This window comes from Gopherus flavomarginatus, chromosome 4 (genome assembly GCF_025201925.1).
Source record: "Gopherus flavomarginatus isolate rGopFla2 chromosome 4, rGopFla2.mat.asm, whole genome shotgun sequence".
NCBI classification, from domain to species: Eukaryota; Metazoa; Chordata; order Testudines; family Testudinidae; genus Gopherus; species Gopherus flavomarginatus.
In genome coordinates, this window is record NC_066620.1 from 157,508,740 (window position 1) to 157,534,943 (window position 26,204).

At 41.4% G+C, this 26,204-nt stretch overlaps 1 protein-coding gene across 5 annotated transcripts in view; it reads right to left on the reverse strand.

The window, feature by feature from the left end:
* Positions 1-2,268: 2,268 nt before the first annotated feature.
* SENP6 (SUMO specific peptidase 6) overlaps positions 2,269-26,204 on the reverse strand; it is a 176,278-nt gene continuing 152,342 nt past the window's right edge. For all 5 annotated transcript variants that reach the window (XM_050950093.1, XM_050950090.1, XM_050950094.1 and 2 more), the window contains 5 exons: positions 22,678-22,781; positions 16,927-17,015; positions 13,827-13,895; positions 13,582-13,732; positions 2,269-4,303 (listed from right to left, as the gene is read on the reverse strand). In XM_050950093.1, the coding sequence (XP_050806050.1) occupies positions 4,094-4,303; positions 13,582-13,732; positions 13,827-13,895; positions 16,927-17,015; positions 22,678-22,781 (623 nt within the window). In that variant the 3' untranslated portion in view covers positions 2,269-4,093. The remainder of the gene's footprint in view (positions 4,304-13,581; positions 13,733-13,826; positions 13,896-16,926; positions 17,016-22,677; positions 22,782-26,204) is intronic.

Sequence of the window (26,204 nt, forward strand, 5' to 3'; positions counted from 1 at the left end):
ACAATGTAGGCGTTGATGCTGACCCACCAGCTGGGTGACCCAATGAGGTGAGTCAGGAGGTGGAGCTAGTGCTCCTTCCTCGAGCCCTGCCGCCCAGGGCAGGAGCCCGAACTTGTGGACCTCTCTTGAAATCATGGAATCCGTGATTAGAATCATAGCCTTAGCAATCATGCTTATGTAAGAAAAGAGTTTGACAGCTAGAATTCAGGGTTCGGGGCTGGCAGCTGGTAGTTATTAGTACATGGGACCAACAGGCTCTGAGTCAAAGAGACCCAAACCAAACTAACTCCACAGTCATTCTCCAGAGTACAACTGCACTAAGTTGGGTCCTAAGAGCCAGAACGTATGTTTCATCACATCAGCAAACAGGTACAATGGTGTTGAGAGATGGGGATTTGGCTTGAAAGAATCTAGAGAAAGATGTCCAGCTTGTCATCTTGACCACATCGGTTATGGTTTGAGATAGTGACAGAGCAAGTAACAGTGGCTATTTCCAGACAGAGATAGGAAAGTGTACACGAACTCCCGGAAACTACTGCACTCAGCAACCTCTCCTAGTGCATCTAAGCACACTGCAACGAGAGATGTTTATAGGCCTCCCTGGAATTCTGCATATCAGAGCAACTCCAAAACATTTAAAAAAAGATGGCAAGTTTCATGCCTAAAAGAAGCAAGGTCCCCATATCAGGACTTCAAGAGTTAAGCATGCTCAGCACCTCTCCAGCTTGAGTCCTTAAACAGTAAATGGGGTGTGTAGGACTATAAAGTATAAGCACCTTTATATGAAAATTTCATTATATGATGCTTAGTGTTTTAACATGTTAAAGACAACACAAAACTAAGCTTGTTATAGAATATGAACACAGATGCTGAAAATAAGAACAATATGTGCTCAATATGATGTATTTGTAACCTCAGGAAGCTGACGTTCAATAGAAAAAAGTCTGTTTATTTTTTGAAAACAGTGAAAGGGGAAAAAAGCTTCATGACTTCAAAATGCAAAGGCATATTGTTCTTCCTTCATGGTGTAATATACAGTGTATAATTAAAAACCAAGCAGCTGTCCATTTTCCTCATTGTTTATGGGGAAGGATTTTTTTTTTTAAATCATCTCTTCACTGAATCCTTTGACATTAGTTTCCAAATCAAGAGAATAGTGAGGTCATTTTTTCCCCATGATAGATTAACAAAATATTCTTTTTCCAGTTTTTGGTGCTTTTAAAGGATGTGTGCACACATGTGCACATTAGCATAGCTACTTAAGCAAGAAAACTATGAATGTCATAAGGGATGACTTAAATGTCATCTCTACTTCTGATGTTATCCACCAAATGTTTACCACAGAGGCATGAATTTTTTATGCAAAGTAATCTAAAACTCTTATAAGAATTCTTAACTGTTATTCTATCCAACATGAAAGCCAATACAACAGTTACATCTAATTAGTCAGCTATCTGATAGTTTTCACTGAACAATTGAGTCATGCTACTTTTGGAAAGTATTTGTAATACTAAATCTTATCACCATGGTTTAAAAAAAACACACTTAAAACTTTTTTTAATATATGACACAAATAATTAAAGTGGATATTTAAATATTCAGTTTTTTGCATTAACTTTTGTAAAATAAAACTGGTCCCAAATGATCAGTGGTGAATTCCCTCAAACTATCAAAACATGTAATTCTCTAAAACAAACATCACACATACATAAGTTCGTATAATCTGATTCAATGTTTTAAATAAGTCAAATTCTTAATTCTGTATTTTTCTATCACATTTATTAAAAAAATAAAATTCTTTCTATATTTAACATATGTATTAGTTTGCTGCATGACAGAAGGTCTCAAGATTTAACATTAAATAATAAATCAGGCATCCCAAGTGGGAAAAATAAGCTCTAGGCCATTCCTAGGAATAGAATGGAAGTAGTTCTAAAGTATTAGAAACTCTGAAAGCTGTACCACAATTATTATAAAAGGAACAGTGCTATACTGACATTATAATATATTATATTTAATTAGAATGTTTCATTAGGGAAAAATTGGAAGACTGGATTGAGAAGGTATAAAATGTTTTCTATTTGCAAGTATATCTAGATCTCAATATTCCCCCCTGTATCTTTGATTTTACTTGCATTTGTATAAGCAACTATTCTAGATTGTTAGTTGCACTGTTTATTGTCTTCCCATCCCTCCTGTCTTCTTTCTGACCCTGTTTTTATCATAGACTTTCCCAGACAACGGCAAGAATGCAGGACATGACGAGAGTTATGTGTGTTACATATTTAATGTTATGCACAAGAGAGGTTAAACCACACTTCTATGCAAAGGAAAATCTCTGTGTACACATCTTCCCTAACATATATAAGTAGCATCCACATTTTCCCAGGCCCCTCTGAGGGCTCCGTGTGGTCCAGGGTTCATGCATGGAGAAAAGAGGTGAGGGGAAATGTACAGAACCTCCCCCAAATCCCATGATCAAGCTGTGCAAAAGGTAACATCTCGAGGTTGTGCAATCATGGTACCTTTCTGAGAAATCCTATTTGAAGGGTGGGTTCACCGAAAACTATCTGTGCAGGATTTCCCTGGCAGGACAAGTTATTTGGTAATGCTGTTAGGGTCTAGTGTGTGAAAAGCTGATGTAGAAGCACAAGTTTACATGTGGATGGTCCAGTGTCTCTAGCTGATCTCAGCGGACTCACGGGGCTTGGGAGCTGAATTTCCTGGTTCTTTGACAATAGGAGAAGGGGACAGCAAAGCACACTCAGCTATCAAAGAACTTGGAGAAAACACTGCAGGGTGGGGTGGGGGGGAATCTTTGTTTTCCCCACCTCTCCTGCAGATTATTTTTTTAAATGGGAGGGGGCAATTTCACCCTCCCAGTATATAAATTAATTAATGTTAAGGAAGGACTGAATTATTCAAGACCCTTGCAACAACAGTTCTTTTTCTCTCATCTGCATAACAAAACCTTTTTAATATTTAAAGGGCTGTGCAAGGTAGTGGCTTCGTTTTGTTCTACAAGAAATGCTGGCTTCATAAGGCTGTGTTTTTATATTGTTTAAAATCAGATTACACTGTGAAAGTATCCAAATAAACGAATTATTTTTAAACAGCTTAGTTTGATGCTACCTGGAATCAAGAACAAACAAATAAGCAAGCAATGAACACTGATATTTTGGTATTTTTTGGTGTGGACATTACAAAAAATAGCAATCATACATTTCTAAATGTTCATTATTTAGATAAAGCACATATGAATGTGACATTCAGAATTGTAACATAGAAAATGTAATGTGGGCAATCTGCTATCCAAGTACACTTACCAAAATACAATTTTATAGTGAGGGAAATTTCAAAATACAACTGTACAACATCTGGGATTCACAAAATATGATTTAATAGTATCACTGAAGATCACTTTATTTGAAACTGTTATAATACTGCTTGAGTAGTAATCTCTGGTCAAAGAGCAACTGTTTTTTTCTTTTTTTAAACAGCCATGCATATCTTCTCATGACCCCAAATCTGAAGCATTCCTATTTAACAATTACATTGCTTACACTGGATACTGTATGTGAGCATGTGAATTACCCTCTCTGGGGTCACAGTGCACTTTGACACGCACTCATTGTTTGTAGATCAAGCAGAATAATCTTGTAAGGGCAAAAGTAAAAGTCACAATATGAATTAATTATCTTGCTACCAGATCATCCCCTATGTGTTACACGACAATTTTACTGAAAAAGAAAAAAGTTAACCATTTCATCCTATAAATATTTTCTTTATTTGCTTTATGTTTAGAAGTGGCTATTTAAGTTCTATTAACAGAAATATATAACAAAAGCTTCCTAACAAGTGAAAAAAATTAATTACAAATGCTGAAAAAGTTGGCCTCATTAACATATGTACAAACTTGTTTACTTAATACATATCTTTTTGGGAATGTATTCCTTTTATGACACATTTATACAGGCATTAACATTCCCAAATAACTTTTGGGCAGAGAATACTCCAATTCTTTAGTCTGGGCAGACAAAGAAAATATATTTCAGTTTTTGACTGCAGAGCTAACATGCAACAGACATAATATTTAGTCTGAGCTACTGTTGATAAATTGTTCTGTTCCTTCCTGCAGAGATCTTTCTGGTGAATGTAGGTCCTTCTGTCCCTTCTTTTCTTTGTTCTGCTGTTCCTGCAATTTCAGAATTATGTTTCGTATTTCTTCTCGTTTAGTTTTCATTCTGGGGCGTGGAAACCAGTCTGTTAAGTTCATTGGTAGCTCAAAATTGAGAATGGGATTCTGGAAAGAGTTCAGATGAGTATTATAACAATCTGTATACAACACAGTGATACTAAACACAAGACAATGCAATTGAGAATCTGGAATTGTCATCAAAACGTTCTCACTCTCTAATGAGTAACAAAGGAATCGCTATCATCATCTTGGAGAACTAGATTTTTCAAAGTTGTATTTGACTACCATTAAATGTTTTCCCACATGATCTGTAAGATGATTGACACTGGTTATTAAATGCTTAAATTTTATAGAAACTTTAGAAAGTACAAATGACAAAGCTATTTATAAATGTAAAATAGTGCCTTCCATTCAAAAAGATCTCAAACCACTTTACAGATAATTTGATATAGAAATCACTCCACCCATCAATGAAAAGATACATTCCTTCCTTCTTCCCCTCCAGGCATCAGGGAATGGACTTCTATTTTTGTTTTACACTCCGTCCTAAATTCAAATAAATCATGGAGTAACCTGACACACACTAATGTTAATTCAGTCACACTGCTTTGGTTAAACACAAAAAAGTTACACAAATAGTTTATGTAGACTGCAAAATTTTTTGGACACACAGACCTTGCTTTCACATGTTAATACTGTAAAAACACTAATGATTTCGAACAAAAAGAAAACCACCTTATCGTTTTTATGGAAAATTTTGGTAGCCTGAATGTAATAACCCAAACTGGAATTTGATCATGACATTTGGGTTAATATCCCTACTCATGTAAGTGTCTTTAATGACCGCAATTAGCCAGGGACTTCAATTTTACATTTCATCTGAAAGGCAGTGCCTTCAGCAGCACAGCACTCCTTGCCACGGTGCTGGGCACTGCTTTAAACAGATCAGAGAAAAGGATATTATCCTATTTAGTCATCAGCATCACTTCTTATAGCATTATTTTTTTCTCACTGGAGATGTATCATCCACACATTTTACTGTGCTGACAGATTATGTTTTAAGAGATCTGACTAAAATTACACCACTTACTATAAAACACCTATGTGCTACTGCAGGTTTCCATGGCACATTCTAGAACTCACAAATATATAAATCTTGAAATCCCTTTCACCAACAGAAGCTGGTCCAATAAAAGATGTTACCTCACCCACCTTGTGTCTCTAATATCCTGGGACTGACATAGCTACAACTACAATGCATCTGACAACTGAAGCATTTTACCTTTAGTTAGAAGATTAATGTATGGTCAGTTGTACTGTATACACATGATCATAAGCCAGTTCATTTATTAGCCGCACCCTGCCCCCACCCCAAGATGGAAAAATAAAAATGGAAATTTTTTATAACTGTTCATAAGATGACCCTATAATTCAGGGGTCAGCAAACTTTGGCTCCCGGGCCATCAGGATAAGCCACTGGGGGGCCGAGATGGTTTGTTTACCTCCAGTGTCCGCAGGCTGCTTACTCTGACAGGCCGGGACAGCAACTGATGGGGACATTTTTTTGGAGGGGGGAGAAGCTGGGGGTCAGTGGAGTAACCCACGTGACCACTCCCCACATGACCCCACCCCTAGCCCAGGATCCCCACACTCTCCCCATCCCATCCCATCCCATCCCATCCCTGGCGATCTGGGGAGGATGTCTCTGGCCTCACTGGAGCTGCTCCGGCAGGCTGGGCAGTGCGGCCACAGCCTGCTTCAGTGGGCCTGATAGGGCGACGTGGCCGCACCATGCTCCGGCAGCCGGGTGGCGTGGCCACAGACTGCTCTGGGAGGCGAGGCCAAGTGGCACGGCTGCAGCCTGACAGCCCCGGAACTGCGGCTGCTTTGGAGGCTAGGGGGGAGTAGCGTAGTGGGGAGACTCTGGCCCCGGCTCTTCCCTTCTCGCTGTGCTGCCTCTCCTTGCCCCCTCTGTTGGGGAGAGGGGCTGTGTCTCACCTCTCCCTCTCTATACTCGTTCATAAGCCAACCCCCTTCTCTGGTGCTTCCCGTTTTTACTAAAAATTCAGCTTATGAACGAGTATATACAGTAATTACTTTTTATCATGATAAGAAAGACATCTCTTATGTTTCCTAATTATTGTATCTCTCAGTCAAAGCTGTTTTACTTTCAAAACGTATAGGTTAGGTTTTTAAATGTGAGTAGAGATGTATTTGAAATAAATCCATGTCTAAGGAAAAAAGTACATGAATTAACATTCTGTAGCTGCTTCCCTTCCTCTATTTCTTTTTCTTCACTTGTTTTAGTAACAGTTGTGGCCCCTGCTTTACCTTAAACACCATTTTAAAAAATAAATAAAAAATTCTGCTATTTGCCTGGTAGCTGAAACAAGTATTGGGACTTTTCCGTAATTTTCAAATATATTAGTAACCAAAACTGACTGGATTATTTATCAACTCAAAAATATTCAATGCCAGTGCATCTAGCACAAGAATAAGAGCCAAAATCTCCCCTCATATGTTATTTCCTGCAGCATGATGTGGCTCACAGGGAATATGCCAGAGGCAAGGAGCATCCCTGATTGACAATTTCTTTAATCATGTTGCCACACCAGATAGGGACAAAGACTCAGTCTGCAGTAACTTGGGAACTATTCTACAGGGTGAGTGGGCTGAAAATTATTACAGAACTTGGTTGCCTCTTAACTCCTTCATCATATGAAGAATTGGAACTTCTAATATCTTATGGCTGCAGATTCATGCAAAGAGGGAATGTACCATGAAGACACTTCTTGCCTGCCATATTCCCCAGGTTAGTTCACAGGAAAGTGTGCATGAGGCTCTAATTTGAAGGTAAAAGTGATAAAATATGTAAGAAAGTTAAAAGAGAAGCTTATCAACTAAAGTTAAATTCTGGTCCTATGGAAATCATGGGAGTTATACAGTTTTATTTCAATGCAACAAGGATTTGGTTCTTATCTGGTAACAATTCAGTAATTTAACTGCACATCCAGGTGCCTGAGCTTCTTAAATTCTAGTGTAGTGAGAAGTCCAATGCGAGAAGTTTACAGTTACTGAGTATATTCAGAACCCTATTTCCCAGATTATTGGAAGAAAAACCCCTCAAGAATTAGATATACTTACTAGGTTGCCAAAATGTTAATAGAAGCTTTTTCTGTGTTTAAAGCTGAACTGATTACAAGGCTCACTTAAAACTGGGTTGCTGAAGGCATAATTTTAAAATGTTTGCACTGTGTGCAGCAATGGAAAACATTACTTTTCTTAATGTTTTCCTCAGAAACATCTATCTCTTCTAAACTGTATTTTGTGACACTTTTTCTGTGTGATCATTAATATGAGAAGAGGAGGTTACTCACCTTGTGCAGTAACTGACGTTCTTCGAGATGAGTGTCCCTGTGGGTGCTCCACTCTAGGTGTCGGTGTGCCCCTGCGCCTTTGATCGGAGATTTCTTCAGCAGCACTCACACTGGCCACGCATGCTCAGAGCCTGGCCCCGCTCTGAGCACCTCTAGTGAACATGCGCGGCCAGTTCCCTCAGTTCCTTCTCTACAACGGAGGCTACCCCAACGTCGAAGTAGAGGGGAGGAGGGTGGGTAGTGGAGCACCCACAGGGACACTCATCTCGAAGAACGTCAGTTACTGCACAAGGTGAGTAACCTCCTCTTCTTCTTCGAGAGATGTCCCTGTGGGTGCTCCACTCTAGGCGACTTCGAAGCAGTGTATCTCAAGGAGGTAGGGACTTCGGATCTGGCAGGAATGCAGTAGATACTCGATTAGGCAGGGCAGTATTGTCAGAGAGAGGGCCCTGAGTAAGGGCATAGTATTTGACAAATGTGTGCTCGGAGGACCAAGTGGCTGCTCTACAAATGTCAGTCAATGGTACTTTACATAAGAAGGCTACAGAGGTAGATACAAATCTAGTGGAATGTGTTCTGATCAATGCTGGAAGTGTAACGGTTTTTATCTGATAGCAGAGTCGTATGCAATTGGAGATCCAGTTCGAAAGTCTCTGGGTAGAGATAGGCATGCCTTTGGAGCGCTCCGCGATGGAGACAAAGACTCTAGGAGAGTTTCTGAAAGGTTTGGTTCTGTCCAAATAGAAGGATAAGGCCCTGTGCACATTAAGTGTGTGCATTGTGGCTTTGAAGGAGTTTGCATGTGGTTTCGGAAAGAAAGTTGGTAGATGTATTGGTTTATTGATGTGAAATGAAGCGTGAACTTTTGGAAGGAATTTTGAGTGTAGGCGTAGAGTAACTTTGTCCTTGAAGAAGAGCACATATGGTGGATCTGCCACAAGGGCTGCTATCTCACCTGCCCGTCTGGCAGAGGTAATCACCACCAAAAAGGCTGTTTTCATCGAGAGGTGCAAGAGGGAGCAGGTGGCTAAGGGCTCAAAGGGTTGATGAGTTAAACAGGACAATACTAGGTGAAGATCCCATGGAGGGATAGGTGGCTTAATGTCTGGATATAAGCTTTGGAGTCCCTTCAGGAAACGCTTGGTGATGGGATGAGTGAAGACCAAGGTATTGTCAACTGTACCATGAAAGGTTGTGATGGCAGCTAAGTGGACTGTGATGGAGCTGAGGGAAAGGCCGGATTGCTTAATGTCCAATAAATAGTTGAGTATGCAGGGAAGAGGTGCCAAGGTAGGAGACAGTTGTTTAGTCGAACACCATTTTGTGAATCGTTTCCACTTTCGGAGATAGGTGGTACAGGTGGATTGTGTTCTGTTGTGTAGAAGTACCCTCTGAACTTGGTCGGAACAGTCTAGTTCTCGTTGGGAGAACCATGCAGGTACTAGGCTATGAGATGAAGCATGGAGAGACTGGGGTGAAGAAGCCAGCCGTGCTGCAGTGATAAAAGGTTCGGGATCAGAGGCAGGGAGATCGGTGGCCAAATTGACATTCTGGTGAGGAAAGGGAACCACGGTTGTCTCGGCCATGAAGGTGCGATCAAGATCACCCTTGCAAGATCCGTTCGTATCTTTATGAGGACCCTGTTGAGCAATGGTATTGGGGTAAAAGCATAAGCTAAGTCCCGGTATGGGATCACGAATGAGTCTCTGAGGGAGTGTTTGCCCAGTCCCGCCCTGGAGCAAAAATTGAGGCATTTCGTGTTTTTCGCAGTTGCAAAGAGATCTATGGTTGAGTGACCCCAAGTGCGAAATATGTTGTAGATGATTCCCTCATCTATCTCCCATTCGTGCTCCGAAGGAAAACGTCTGCTTAACTTGTCGGCAGTGGTGTTCATCACCCCTGGAAGATAAGCAGCTGATATGCGGATGTGGTTTGCAAGGCACCAATTCCAGAGTTTTATGGCCTCTGAGCAAAGAGAGTGGGAACGAGCCCCTCCTTGTCTGTTTATGTAGAACATGCAGGCAATGTTGTCTGTCATTATGCGTACATGCTGATTCTTGATTAGTGGAAGGAAGCAGTGGCAGGCATTCCGTATTGCTCGAAGTTCTAGAACATTCATGTGCAGGGAGGTCTTGGAATGAGACCATAGCCCATGGACTGTTTGGTGAGAGATGTGTGCCCCCCAGCCTGTGAGGGATGCATCGGTCATCATTATCAGAGTTGGGGAGGTCTGGAGGAAGGAGACTTCAGAGCAGAAGTTGTAGGGGACTGTCCACCATATGAGAGAGTCTTTGACTCGGTAGGATATGGCCAGGTGTTTGTTTAGTGAGTGCACGTTTGGTTTGTAAACCATGGCCAGCCAAGCTTGGAAGCACCTCATGTAGAGACATGCGTTCTGGACCACGAAGGTGCACCAGGCCATGTGCCCTAGTAGTTGGAGGCAGTCTTGGGCGCTGACCCGGGGGCTGTTGCGAAGTCTCATAGCCAGCAGTTTTATAGTATTGAATCGGTCGGGTGGGAGAGATGCCAATCCGGTTGTGGAGTCGAGGCGTGCTCCTATAAACTCCAGGTGCCGAGTAGGACTTAATGTGGATTTGCTTTTGTTTATTTTCAGGCCCAGGGATTGGAAGCAATCGATGGTGAGTTGTGTGAAGCGGAGGGCCTCGTCGAATGTGGAGGCCTTCAGGAGGCAATCGTTGAGGTAAGGGAATATTATGACTCCTTTTTTCCTGAGGTAGACAGTGACTACCGCTAGGAGAAAACTTGAGGAGCAGTGGAAAGGCCGAATGCTAGCACTCTGTATTGGAAATGTGTTGAGCCGAGGGTAAAACGAAGAAAACATCTGTGGGCTGGGTGGATAGTGACGTGAAAGTAGGCATCTTGTAGGTTGAGGGCTGAAAACCAATCGTCCTGCTCCAGGGCTGGAATTATGATGGTGAGAGTAACCATCTTGAACTTTTGCTTTTTGACAAATTTGTTGAGCCTCCTGAGGTCGAGGATCGGTCGCCATCCCCCAGTTTTCTTTTCTGTTAAGAAATAATGGGAGTAGAACCCTTTCCCCTTGTGGCATTCGGGCACAAGTTTGATAGCCCCCAGGTGAAGGAGATGTTGTACTTCTTGCTGGAGGTGTAGCTCGTGAGAGGAGTCCCTGCAGAGGGTGGGTGGGTGGGAGTTAAGGAGAGGAAGGGGATAGAATACCCAGTTGTGATAACCTCTAGAACCCACTTGTCGGTGGTAATATTCTGCCATTGGTGCAAAAATGGCTGTAGGCGGTGTCCAAAGATAGTTGTAGGCAGTGCATACGCTGAAGTTGGGACGATGTTTATGAGACCTTTGAACAAAGGTTCAAATCTGCTTATTAGTTGGAGGAAGTTGGGGCATCCCAGAACTGGGGCGACACCGCTGGTATCTGGATCTCTGGCGTTGATGTTGCTGTTGTTGATCCTGAGATCTTGGGAAATGCTGAGTATATGGGGGTAGCATGGACGGTGGTAAGGTTGATATCTGTACTGTCGCCTTCTGGTTGTAGGGGTTTGGATGCCTAAGGATCGAAGAGTTGCCCTTGAGTCCTTCATTGAGTGGAGCACCTCATTCATGGTGGAAGCAAAGAGTTTATCACTATCAAAAGGAAGATCCTCTATGGTGCTCTGAACCTCGCGAGGAAAGAGGAGAGCCATGAACCTCGGCGCATGACCACCGCCATAGCGGTGGATCTTGCTGCGGTATTGACTGCATCCAGAGCTGCTTGAAGAGCCATGCATGATATGATTTGGCCCTCGGAAACTAAAGCTGTAAACTGTCGTTTCTTCTGGTCTGGAATGTGTTCAATAAAGTCCATGAACTTGTTATAGTTTCTATGGTCGTACTTTGCCAGAATTGCGGTATAATTGGCCATTCGAAATGGTAAGGTTGAAGAGGCATACCCTTTGCAACCCAGCAGGTCCAAGCGTTTGCTTTCCTTGTTGGCTGGGGTATGACGGAAATACTGTTTGTTCCTTTGATTGGCTGCGTCCACTACCAGTGAGTTTGGAGCAGGATGTGAGAAAAGGAATTCAGAGCCCTTAGAGAGAATGAAGTATTTACGGTCCGCTTGTTTGCAGGTAGGCTGGCTTGTGGCTGGAGCCTGCCAGATGGACTTAGCAGGTTCCAGAAGGGCTGCATTGATTGGTAATGCCAGTCTGGATGAAGAAGAGGGTTGCAGGATGTCCGTTAACTCATGTTGTTGGTCCGGTACTTCCTCTAGATTGATTCTAAGCTCGCTGGCAACCCTTTTAAAGAGATCCTGGAATTTCGAAAAATCGTCTGAGGACAGTAGAGGGAAGGGAAGTAAAGCTCCTTCAGGCATTACTTCAGTTGGTACTTCAGTTAGTACTGGGTCAGGAGCAGGAGTTAATTGATCCTGAGAATGGGAGGGTGCCGCCAAGTGAGTCATATCATTTGGACGTTCGCATCTCGTTGGATTGCAATTTCGGGTGTGCTGCCAAGGGAAAGGTGCTCATGGGGCCTAATACTGCCATGGTGGTGGAAAAGGCATAGGTGGTGCCATCCAGAGGGCTAACACACCAGGAAGTAGGGTCTCGAGGATAGTCTGAGACAATTTTCCTGTGCCCGCGGGTGACAGGACTCCGAGGATGGAATTCTGATTGCCTTGAAACATCATCCTGTAGTTCAGACTCTTCCTCACTGGAGGAAGGCTGTTCGGACCCTGAATCATTCGTAAGGGAGAAGCAGTCTTTAAGGAAGGGCGATTGCAGCGTAGGTGACACTAGGAGGTCACTTGACTGGATAAATGGCAGTGCTGAGGCAGCTGAAGGCGAAGGCTGATGGAATTGCTGTGAGGGAACCCAGGCTTACACCGGAGTACTTAGTCTTGGCTCCGTGCCAAGTAGCGCTGTTAATGCCGGTGCCGGAGTCGGTGCTGCGCTATTAATAGCAGGCTGCGGTGCCTCCGGGGGGTCCTGAAATGTCGGCACCGCATTCATCGCGGTGCCGATAGCTGCCATAATCAAGGCAGGCAACTGAAAGCCTGTCGCCTCGGCACCAGAGCTTCGCGCTGCCACGGAAAGCACAGGCGGGTTTAACGCGGTGCTGGAGGAGCCCGGCTCGTCGAAAGTGCTCAGGTGGGGGAGCACTGGTAAGGAGACTGGATCTGACCGGAGAAGGTTTGTGTCTAAGGGCTTCTTTTGAATTTGACAGAAGGTGCCCTCTTTTTGCTGCTTTCTTCTGCTTTTTAGAAGTGGGAGAGCTGTGTCAGTGAGTGGAGGCAGAGTCCACGCCAGGGTCTGAGGCAGACCCTAGGGATTTTTGAAGTAAAATAAGTTTAAGTTTTAGCTCCCTGTCCTTTCTCGCTCTGGAGCTTAGTGTAGTGCAGTGAGCACATTTTTGGGGAATATGGGTCTCCCCCAAACATTTTATGCACTGTGAATGTCCATCGGAGAGAGGGACAGCGTCCTTACAGGAGGAGCAGCACTTAAAGCCTGTGGAGCCAGGCATATCTGAAGCGGCTGAGAGAACAAATTTTTCTTTTTTTTTAAACAGTAGAAAAAGGGTAAGTAGCACTAACTAACAACTAACTAACAAGAAACTGTCTAACTACAAGTTATTTTAAGATGAGGAAAGAAATTCTTTAAGGCGTCTCCTGAGCTCCGTCTCAAGCCAGGGATGGTAGAGAAGGAACTGAGGGAACCGGCCGCGCATGCTCACTAGGAGGTATACTCAAGAGCGAGGCCAGGCTCTGAACATGCGTGGCCGGTACGAGTACTGCTGCAGAAATCTCCGATCAAAGGTGCAGGGGCGCACCGACACCTATAGTGGAGCACCCACAGGGACATCTCTCGAAGAAGAACTATTGTCTTTTCCAGAATGGATTTGTTTCATCTTGCAAACTTATTTTACACACATCCATAAATCCCGTTGCACTGGAATGTTTCCCATTCTTTAAACTAAGTTTTATTTGACTAATGCAGGATATAAAATAAATACCATGACAGAAGCAAGTAAACTTACCTCAAAAAAGCTCTCCACATATTGCAGTACATACACTCCACAATCACTGAAGTTGTTCTGTTGTGGCACTTTTGGATTAGAGCCTTTCATGACATCTTTGGAGAAACTTCTTTTACTGCCTTTCCTGACTTCCCATTCTACTTCCAAATATCTGTAAAAAAAGGTGCACAGAAATCAAGACCTTTCTTCTTCTTATGGAATGTTAAAACTTTTGAAAAAAATGGAATTACATGTTTAGAACTTACTCCCTTAATATTTTCACAACATTTGACCGGGAAGGGCCTCTCAGGGAGTCCATAAGCAGAATGCAGGGTCTATGAATGAGAAAAAGTTTTTTTGTTTGTTTATTTAACACACACTCTGAGAAGTACTGAGTATTTTATAACAATTAGAAAAGCACAAAAAGTTATATTACAACTTGCTTTGAAGTCAGTATAAGTGCAAAATAAGTTCTCTCTAGATTTAACATTTCACTAAGTCCAGAAAGCTTTAGTGGCTATTTAAAAGTGCCAATTTTAAAGAATCACGTTGTGTCTGAAAATTATTTACTTATTAGATAGGTCTACACTGCAAAGGGAAACCTTTTGCGCTGATCTCAAAGCTTGGGTCAACTGACTCAGGCTCGCAGGTCTTGAGCTGTGGGGCTAGAAATAACAGTGTAGATGTCACTGCTCAGGCTGAAGCCCAGGATCCGAGACTCTTCCCTCTTGCTAGGTTTCACAGCCCAGACTCAAACCCAAGCAGGAATGTCTACACTGCTATTTCTAGCCTGAGTAAATTGACCCAGGCTCTGAGACTCAGTGCCAAGGGCTTTTCTTTGCAGTGTAGACATACCCTTTGTTACACATAAGACCTAAAGATACTCTCACTGAAAGATTAGAGAAAACTTACTCTATTCTTCCAGTGTGTAACTCTGGGCATTTGACAAAACTGTGAGAGATCAGTGAAGTGCTCTACCAGATCTTAAGTATGTACTTAACTTTAATTATGTGACTAACCCCACTGAAATTAATGGCATTACTTGCATCCTGGAAACGAAGCATGTGCTTAAGCACTTAGCTGGATTAGGCCTTCATCGATTTTGATTTTTGTGTGGATCTTTCACACAGCAATAGGGAAAAGGAGGACATTTAAAATAAAATGCAGTTGTAAATTCCCGAGATTCCATCTCTTATACTCCTAAACTTTTTTTTTTTAAATTGACTAGATTTCAAGTTGACAATGTCCCTTTATGAAAACAGCAAACAAAACAATGAAGAAAATGGAGTGTACACATTGTCAGATAACTGCAACAGAAATACAGTTAATGATTTAATATACACATTTATATATAGTCAGTATCAAAATGACAATGTCCTCTTTTTTAATAAGTAATATAACCAAATATTTCAGAAACTCATTTACTGCTTTAAGTTGTAGGTCAGTACAATGGCATAACAAATGTCTGCACTTAAAAAAAACACATTTCTCCATATTTGGGGGGAAAAAACCTAACTACCTCTTCAACTCACTCACTTAGGTTTTGCATGAGCATTTAGTTTCCAGGACTTTCCAACTATTGGCAGTAAAAGCTGAAGCAAAAGAAAAGTAATTTAAAAAAAAATCAGGCAAAACACCTTTTGAAAGTTAGATTGCACTAATATTTGTTACTGGTTCATATACTTATCACTGCTAACAGTGGAGATAACTTGTCCTTGTATTCATGTACCCAAATAAATAGCCTACTCCCAACAACAGAAAACAAATGCAATGTTCAGATACTGCAAAAGTTGTTTTGTATTACATCTTATTATATTTTTATAGATGATACTACTGCAAGTAACTACTTCTCAAAGTAGAATGGAAATATTTAACCATGTTTATAGCAAAAATAAAGATGGCAGCCTAGTAATCGTAAACATTTTTGAAATGCATAGCCTTTAAACTTCGAAACAAGGTAAATTACTTACACGAGCAATGGGTTTTTAAATATTAAAATATTGTTTCAGGAAAGAGGTACATTTTAAAATAATGAAGAAATGAAACCCCCAAATTATTTTTGTTGTTGTTAAACCAAGATTTTGACATGACACTTTGAGGATCTTGTTAGTAAGAGGGACCTTATGGTTATGTGTGACGATATTGAAGAATTTATGGCTTTTAAAGTGATGTATCCATTTCTACAGATAGACTAGAGTTAAGAGTGCTAAAGGTAATCCATGGCACATTAAGCCTTTTTATTTTGGGAGGGAGCAGTGTCGAAGGGGGACGATCACCATCTGCATGGGGTATTTCATTTCAAACCGTAACTTGAAGCCATTGCACCTCAAGCTGTGATATCCTTAGATCTCACAAGTTAGGTTTACTTCTGCTGTTAGAAACAGGGCATAAAATATAATTAATTATGGATGATACACATGCATTAAACCATTATGTATTTGTTACTGTAAGTTTTATATTATACTATTATAACATGCCTGCATTTTTTTCCTTCTTGTAGTATATAACATAACACAAAGGAAAAACGAGGAAGGAAAAATAGGATTAAAAGGTAGAGAAAGAATAGAAGGGAAGCTGTAAAGACATCAAATGCTAATTGAAAAGTATTTATGACTTTAGAAGCCTACATTTTTATCACTTAAAATGTGAACTACTAAAGCTAGTGATAGCCAATAAATTTGCTTTTTCATAGCTTTCTGGTTCTTGGAATGTTTGCAATAGAAAGAAATGTTTTAGTGAAAAGCAATTACAGAAGTAACAGATTTTTTTGTTGTGACTGTTCTGAACAAAGCAAAGGAAATACACCTAACAGGTAAATCAGGGAAAGAGGTGCACGAAAGATGACAACTGCACAATTTTTTTTGGCAAGAAATGGAGACTCTATACATATTTTAGCTTTATATTATTTAATATCTATCCCATTCTCCCCAGTTAATTTGAGATGCCCACAACTAAGGCCTTAATTCAACATCTATTTAGGCACATGTTGAATTGTAACCAATTTCCTATGTATTTTGCTAAATAGGAATGGCACTTACGTACACACTTAAGTAGTTTGCTGAATTGGAGCCTAAATACTAAATCACTAAGAACAGCAGTTTTATTAGAATAAAAATATCTTCAGATGCTTTTAAAAGCAAGTCTTTCAATCTTAGCAAACCAAAAGGGAATATCTATTTTCAGTGCAAAAGGAGTTCCACACAAAATCCTAAAACTAGATTATACTGCAAAATATAGAAATTGCTAAAAATATAAACAGTATGTTAGCAGCATCTTATAAAGTCTGAGTGACACCCGAGTGCTGTCATTCTGTTTTACATTATATTAGTTTGAAGCTTGTTCTAAGCAATACATCTTTATACTTACTGTATGCAAACATTAGGCTTCAGATGCCACTGTCCCAACTCTGAATTACAGTTATCATCTACAAGACCCCCATCATCGCTGCTGTCTTCCTACAAAAAAAAAATAAAATAAAATAAAAAAAATTGTGGAGTTCATAGGCTGACTGTTTTTCAAATGGAATGCAAATAAAAATTTTACTTACTATATTTACAGTCTTACTTAAGACAAGGAACTTAAGTTGAGCATAGTTTACTCCCACAAATTAACAGTACATTTTGCATCATCAAACTTTCAGCTAATATTACTCCTTGTCAGTTTCCTATTGCGAAGACTCAGCAAACCTACCAGGATTGGGAGATGGCTTTTCAAAAAACAGAAGAGAAAAAGTACAGCAAAATTATTTGAAAATTTTTTTGGAGGGAACTAGCCAACTCACAATGCAATGTGTAGCCAAGTTGAGGGAGAATTTAGATGGCTGTTCTCTGGCATCAGTGTCATGCACATTTCACTTATGGCTGAGCCTTCTTAAAGGTTTCTATTGCAGTCAGCCTCTATATATTTTAGCTCAACTTACCTGTTTCTATTCCAATTCTGGCAAATTCTGATAGATGTGAATGGTAACTTCAAATCAGGCTGAATCCTGAGCTGCTGCTGCAACAAGAAGATTCAACATACCCCCTTCTCCTCCCAAAATGCAGGGATCAAGGCCAAAGCAGCCTATACCATTCTCCTGACTGCCTCCCTCCACCAACCCCAACTCAGACTCTCTGCCCATCCCTCTTACGGGCTTCTCAATCATCTGCTCCCAGCAAAGGTTCCCTTTTCATTGAGATTTAGGGAGTGCCAGAGAAAGAGACAATAAGGAGTCTATTTGGGGGAAGGCTTAAAGCAGACCCTAGCACCATCATGAGCTAGGAGAAATGAGTTTAGTCTATCTGCAACAGCAGTTGAGGTTTCAGCCCAGATATGAGGTTTTGACCACAAAAAAACCACAAATGCAAACCTTGAAAAAGATTATTCAGTATGCTGGGCTCGGCAGGAAGAATGCTGCTTAACAAAACTCCAATCCCAAGATGTGCTATACTCAGTCTCTTTTTTGGAGAGGGAGATAAATGGTAGAACAGAAGACTCCTATTACTTATGTGAAAGGATTTGAGGGTCTCTGATCCTTTGATTTCAGATGTGAAGACCTGAACTGGCACTGGTTCAGTTCTGATGACGTCTTAAGGGAGGATAACTTTGTATACACCTTCCGTAAGGTCAGCCTTTACAGGTCCCGTAAGAATGCCCTCCGTCCCAGGACCTCAAAGCAGTGGGCCTACAATGGGTTTGTAAAGGACATTTTCCACTAAGACCTCACATTTTTTAAATCCCAATGTTTTCTTCTGATTCTCTGATTTGAGAGCGGAGAGTGAAAGACAACAAACCTAGACAAAACCCCCAAATTTAATTAAAAAAAAAAAAAAAAAAGGGACATGACGCCGAAGGGAAAAGCTCAGACTTGCAGATGGAAGTAGGACCAAAGAACTCCTGAGGGGAGACTGCTGGGTGAGGAAAGTGGAGGGTGGAAGCATGTGAATAAGCGAACCAGGCAGAGGCAAAGACAGGCTAGAGAAGAAGAAATAGAGCTCAGGAACAGGTTTGCGGACTCGGAAAATGAAGAAGGGGCATAGCAGGTGGTCACTGAAGGCGAGAGGGCAAGGAAGAATTGAAGGGCAGCTAGCTCTATAAGGAGAGGGGAAGCGTCAATGGAGAGGACACCAAACATGAGTCCCAGGAGGATACGGGGTGGGTTGCAGAGGATTGCAAGGGTGAATGGGAATCGAGAGGACTTGCAGCCAGAGGGAACAAGGGATAGACTGGAGAATCGCACCATCACCAAAAAAAGGCAGGTCTACGTGATTGGGGACTCCTTACTGAGAAGGATAGACAGGCCTGTAAGCACAGCTGATCCAGAGAACAGAAAGGTGTGCTGTCTGCTGGGTGCTAAGATACAGGATGTGGACCTGACGCTGAAGAGGATCCTAATGGGAGTGGGAAAGAATCCGCTTATTGTCCTAAATGTGGGGAACAAATGATATGGCTAGATTCTTGCTGGAATGTATCAAGGGCGACTATGCCAGGCTGGGGAAGACACTTAAGGAAATCGAGGCTCAGGTGATCTTCAGTGTTCCTAGAGAAGGGCAACAAAAGGTGTGACAAGATCATGGCGATCAACAGATGGCTCAGGCAGTGGTGCTATAAGAAGGGCTTTGGGATGTATGGCCACTGGAAAGCATTCATGGACAGAGGACTGTTCTCGCAGGATGGACTTCACCTGAGTAGGGACGGAAATAGACTTCTAAGATGGAGGCTGGCACAACTGATTAAGAGAGTTTTAAACTAGGAATTGGTTGCGAGATGTCCAGGTAATCTCCACACCGGATTTTAACATTGAGAGGGAAGAAAACAAAGCAAGAAAGGATACTGTCATGGGTAGGAGAATGGACATATGGAAGAAGGGTACTGTAGATACAATTCTAATATGTGATACTGGTGGTAGAACGTCTGGGCCTAATCGGGTAAAGAATTTGAGTGAAGCCAAATAGCAAGAATTAAGATGTTTGTACATCAATGCGAGGAGCCTAGGTAACAAAATGGAGGAACTAGAGTTACTGGTGCAGGAAGTGAAACCGGATATTATAGGGATAATAGTAACTTGGTGGAATAGTAGTCATAACTGGAGTACAGATATTGAAGGCTATCTGCTGTTTAGGAAAGACAGAAATAAAGGCAAAGGTGGTGGAGTAGCATTGTATATCAATGATGAGGTAGACTGTAAAGAAATAAGAAGGGATGGAAACCTGTCTGGGCAAAAATCACACTGGGGAAAAAGACTACTAGAGCCTCCCCTGAGATAGTGCTTGGAGTGTGCTACAGACCGTTGGAATCTGGTTTGGATATGGATAGAGACCTTTTTAATGTTTTTAATGAAGTAAATACTAATGGAAATTGTGTGATTATGGGAGACTTTAACTTCCCAGATATAGACTGGAGGACAAGAGCTAGTAATAATAACAGAGCTCAGATTTTCCTAGATGCAATAGCTGATGGATAGGCAGGAGTTGTAGACCAAGCTGGATGAGCAAGCATCTCAGAGAAGTGATTAAGAAAAAGCAGAAAGCCTACAAGGGAGTGGAAGATGGGAGTGATCAGCAAGGAAAGCTACCTTATTGAGGTCAGAATATGTAGGGATAAAGTGAGAAAGGCCAAAAGCCATGTAGAGTTGGACCTTGCAAAGGTAATCAAACCAACAGTAAATGGTTTTATAGCCATATAAATCAGAAGAAAACAAAGAAAGAAGAAGTAGGACCACTAAACACTGAGGATGGAATGGAGGTTAAGGATATTCTTGAACAGCTTAATGGGATGAAATCAGGAGGCTCAGATAATCTTCATTCAAGTATATTAAAGGAACCGGCATATGCAATTGCAAGCCCATTAGCAAGAATTTTTATTGAATTTGTAAACTCAGGGGTTGTACCATATGACTGGAGAATTGCTAACATAGTTCCTATCTTTAAGAAAGGGGGGGAAAAAGTGATCTACTAGCCTGTCAGTTTGACATCTATAGTATGCAAGGTCTTGTGAAAAATTTTGAAGAAAAAAGTAGTCAAGGACATTGAGGTCAATGGTAATTGGGACAAAATACAACACAGTTTTACAAAAAGTAGATTGTGTCAAACCAACCTGATCTCCTCTTTTGAGAAGGTAACAGATTTTTTAGACAAAGGAAATGCAGTGGATCTAATTTACTCAATTTCAGTAAGGCATTTGATACGGTTCCACATGGGGAATTATTAACTAAATTGGAAAAGACGGGGATCAATATGAATATTGAAAGGTGGATAAGGAACTGGTTAAAGGGGAGACTACAATGGGTCATACTGAAAGGTAATTTGTCAGGCTGGAGGGAGGTTACTAGTGGAGTTCCTCAGGGATTGGTTTTGGGATGAATCTTATTTAATCTTTTTATTACTGACCTTGTCACAAAAAATGGGAACGTGCTAATAAAATTTGTGGATGACACAAAGCTGAGAGGTATTGCCAATACAGAGACGGACCGGGATATCATACAGGAAGATCTGGATGACTTTGTAAACTGGAGTAATAGCAATAGGATGAAATTTAATAGTGAAAAGTGCAAGATCACGCATTTAGAAACAAACAAGAATTTTTGTTATGAGCCGGGGGCACATCAGTTGGAAGTAACAGAGGAGAAGGACCTCAGAGTATTGGTTGATCACAGGATGACTATGAGCCGCCAATGTGATATGGTCATGAAAAAAGCTAATGCTGTCTTGGGATGCATCAGGCGAGGTATTTCCAAAAGAGAAGGAGGTGTTAGTACCGTTATACAAGGCACTGGTGAGACCTCATCTGGAATACTGTGTGCAGTTCTGGTCTCCCATGTTTAAGAAGGATGAATTCAAACTGGAACAGGTTCAGAGAAGGGCTACTAGGATGATCTGAGGAATGGAAAACCTGTCATATAAAAGAAGACTCAAAGAGCTTGGCTTGTTTAGCCTAACCAAAAGAAGGCTGAGGGGAGATATGATTGCTCTCTATAAATGTATCAGAGGAATAAATACCAGGGAGGGAGAGGAATTATTTAAGCTCAGTACCAATGTGGACACAAGAACAAATGGGTATAAACTGGCTATCAGGAAGTTTAGACTTGAAATTAGATGAAGGTTTCTAACCATCAAAGGAGTGAAGTTCTGGAACAGTTTTCCAAGGGGAGTGGTGGGGGCAAAAGACATATCTGGCTTCAAGACTAAGCTTGGTCAGTTTATAGAGGGGGCAGTATAATGGGATAGCCTAATTTTGGCAATTAATTCGTCTTTGACTACTAGCGGTAAATATGCCCAATAGCTTGTGATGGGATGTTAGATGGGGTAAGATCTGTGTTACTACAGAGAATTCTTTCCAAGGTGTCTGGCTGGTGAGTCTTGCCCACATGCTCAGGGTTTAGCTGATCGCCATATCTGGGGTCAGGAAGGAATTTTCCTCCAGGACAGATTGGCAGAGGCCCTGGGGTTTTTTTGCCTTCCTCTGCAGCATGGGGCACGGGTCACTTGCTGGAAGATTCTCTGCACCTTGAAGTCTTTAAACCATGATCTGAGGACTTCAATGGCTCAGACACAGGTTTGATACAGGAGTGGGTGGGTCAGATTCTGTGGCGTGCATTGTGCAGGAGGTCAGATTAGATGATCATAATGGTCCCTTCTGACCTTAAAGTCTATGATTCTATACATACACCAAGTCTGTCTATTGCCAAGGAATGGCATTTAAAGAACAGAGAGAGTGGATGGTTCCAGGACCTGCTGCGAAGACAGAAGCAGAGGAACTGAGGGAAAGTAATAGTCGCTGGTCTCTTAAAACCTGAGCTAAATTATTATATTCCATGGTCAATAAGCAAAACTGCACGAAGCATAGTGCATGATCTGTACAGCAGACTCTTACTGAGCCAATTTCATGAAAGAGTATATCGTTAATCTTCTAGAAGCTGAAATGTAAGTACAATTCTAATACTGAGCAACAAATGCTCTAGGTTCTAACCTTACAAATGTCAAATGCAGGTTTCATACAATACATAATTTACTGTCTGCATACTGCTTTTAAAAACACTTCACACACACACACACACACACACACACACAATCTGATTTCTGTTCTTCAGAAGGGGAACAATAGTACACATTACCTAAGCAACATTATTAAGTTCTTTACCTGGTTATCTTGATCCTCAGAAAAATCTATAAGCTCATCTTCATTTAATTTACTGCCATCAGTGGAGTCTTCACTATAGTTCAGCCTGATTTTGTGCAAGCCATCTGTATTAAACACAGATAGCCATCAATTTAAAAATCAAATACAACATCATTTTTATAACCTCATAATGGACTAAGTGAAGCGTTCCTCATAAATAGAATTTCAGAAAAAGTGTTTTGCATTTGAAATCTTTAGACCTAGATCAAAACGATGACTAGTGAAACTAAGCTATATGTGTTTATGCCACTAGCAAAATTCTGCGTTGTAAATTACTTCCTGAAAGCTTTACATTTCCAAAGGAACTTTACGAACACTAGTCTCAGAGCCCTTGTGAAGTAGGTAAATAAATATACCAGTGTTACAGATGAGAAAGCAGAGACATTATATGACTTGTTGCTTGATCACAGCATTACAGCTCAGTTCTTCTCCATGAAACCTTTGCCTAATGTACTCTATGTTTCCCCACACAAGGGAGTTACCTTTCTGTGCTTTACTTCTTGCATCTATCAAAACAAAACTAGTAATACTTTATATTTAAAGTCCCTTTTCTTTGGTAGGATTCAAAGCACTTGCCAAGGGTGAGTTAAAACATTATTGATCCTATTTTACATATGACTTAATTAAGGCATAGTTTTGAGGTAATTTGCCTAGAGAGTACAGGCCAGGACTCAGTCCCTTAACCCACATGGGTATTTTAAAGATGAAAGCAGCAACAGAAGTGGGGGTGCATTTTTCCAGAACCTGCCCCCCCCACGCGTGCGCACACACCCAAAATGTTGGTATGACTGAGTTGGAGCAATTCAGAAAACTAGATTTTTTCACTATGCTATGGCTGCCAACCCTATGCATTCAAACATCATGGGACAGGCCCTCAAATAAATGAGATTTGTTTTAAAATCTCATTTTGTATATAGATACAGACACACACAAGTTAAATATATATGAGTTTCTTTTTATTCGTCTTCTTGTTTCTGAGCCTTTGGAGTACACTTGTTTCATGTTTTCAAACTTCTCTGTATGATAAAGTACTGGAAACTTTCATTTAAAAAAAAGGAAGCTGACAGTTGGTGTTTTTCTTAAAGCTGGGAATATGACTGAATGAGACTATCACAAGACTGGTGAAAAACAGGAGCTGGCAACACAGCTATGCATTTAAATAGCTGTTCACCTATGCCCAGTGTTTCTAGGGGGTTAACTTAATAGTTTAAAATATGACTTTTCTATGGCACAGATACCTGGGGAGTAAGGATGAAAAGGATATTAGAACATATAATAGAACCTCAGAGTTACAAACGACTCAGGAATGGAGGATGTTCATAACTCTGAAATGTTCATAACTCTGAACAAAACATTACAGTTGTTCTTTCAAAAGTTTACAACTGAACACTGACTTAATATATCTTTGAAACATTACTCTGCAAAAGAAAAATGCTGCTTTCCCTTTATTTATTTATTTTTAGCCGTTTAACACAGTATTGTAATTGGGTTTTTTTTGGTCTTCGCTGCTGCCTGATTATGTATTTCCAGTTCCAAATGAGGTGTGTGGTTGAGTGGTAAGTTCGTAACTCTGGTGTTCATAACTCTCAAGTTCTACTGTAATTCCATCATGTTATGAATTATTAAAGCAACTGAGCAAAGCATGTAACAAATGTTATGGATGTCAAATTCAAAGTGTAAAGGATTAGCAACTGTGAGTCACCTCATAAATCACAACTAACAAAGTAGTGGGAAAACTGCATTTTCTTCTCCCTCTCATAACTCAGACACTTGACGATACATATTTTGTCTAACTTTTCAAAAAAGTTTCACTTTGAGGCATTCATCAAGCATGGAAAATTTCAGGCACAAAGTGTTATATCCTTGGGGGCAACAGCTTTAGGAAGAAATCACTGGAGACACAGAGAGCTGTAAACCTTGGAGCAGCCATTTATTGCTACACACAGAACTAACCAACAGCCAGCCAAACAGGCTGAGCTATCCCCTAATAATCTGACAGTTGCCATAGCAACACAAGATTCTATTACCATGACAACCAAATACACAACATATTCCTCCCCCCTTAATAAGAATGTCCCCAAAATAAAACAAACACTAACTAGAGAAGGAGGGTAGACTGCTTCCATTCCCAGCTAAACCCCGGGGATTATTTTGCCCCGTAACTGTGGGTTTGCCCTAGCTAAAGATCCAGCCGAGGAGGCCGTCTGTCTCTAGGTGGATTACGGCCAATTTCTGATGTGGTTGCACCTGACAGTGTCTTGAGCGTGGCCCTGACAATGGGCTCAGGGTTTGTAGGGTGAAGGGGTGAGGATGGGGTATCAGAACGTGCCGGGCACAAGGGTATCTCTGCCACTGGCAGTAATGGAGGGGAAAAGTCAGGAACAGGTGACTCTTGATTCGGTGTCTCGCTGGAGGTGGTGAAGTCAGGCAACTCTACTGAAGATGTGTCCTGAGGACTGGCATGACCTGGCAGCAGCTGATCTACATGTCGCCGTCAGGTGAGATCCTCTGCAGTCCGTACAGTGTAGGAAACAGGTCCCGTCTGAGCAATGACAGTGGCAGGGACCCATTTAGCTTCAGAAGTATAATTTCAAGCCAAAACCAGCTGTCTCGGGCTAAAGGTTCGGTCTTTTGCTCTGGGTGCATGCCTGATGACTTGACCTTGCTGCTGACGTTGCACAATTTCTTGGGATTCAGAAGGTTTCAGCAGATTAAAGCATGTGTGCAGCTGTCGTCTCATCATTAGAAAGGCCAGGGATGCCTTGGTCGTAGCATGAGGTGTGTTTCTGTAGGATAGTAAGAAGGTGTCCAGACGCTTTTGAATGGATAATTGTCCCCTTGCTGATTTCAAGGCTTGTTTCACTGTCTGCACAAATCTTTCAGCTGGTGGATGGATGACATGGTGCCGAAGTGATGTGGTGTATCCCATTTGCCTTCATAAATTTTTGAAACTCCTGAGAGATGAACTGCCATCCGTTGTCACTCACAAGTTGTTTGGGCAGACCGAAACGACTAAAGAGTCCTCGGAGTTTTTGGACAGTACTCTCTGCAGTAGTAGACTGCATTATAGAGACTTCTGGCCATTTAGAATGGGCACCTACCACCACCAAGAACATGCTTCCTTCAAGGGAGCCAGCAAAGTCAACATGAATGCATTGCCTTGGTTTTTCAGGCTAGTCCCATGGATGTAGGGGTGCCCACTGGGGTGCATTCCTCACACCCTGACATGACATACAAGTTCTTGCGTTCTCTTCAATAGCACTGTCCAAACCAGACCACCAAAAATAGCTTCGGGCAATTTCCTTCATGCGCACTATTCCACAGTGACCGGAATGGAGCTGTTCTAACATCTGTGATCTCAGTGGTGGTGGAATAATGACATGTCTCCCCCACAGCAACCAACCAGATTGGATTGATAACTCTGTCCTCATGGACATGTAGGTAACAAGGTCAGGTGAGACCAGAGAGGCTCGCCGAGATGTTCCATG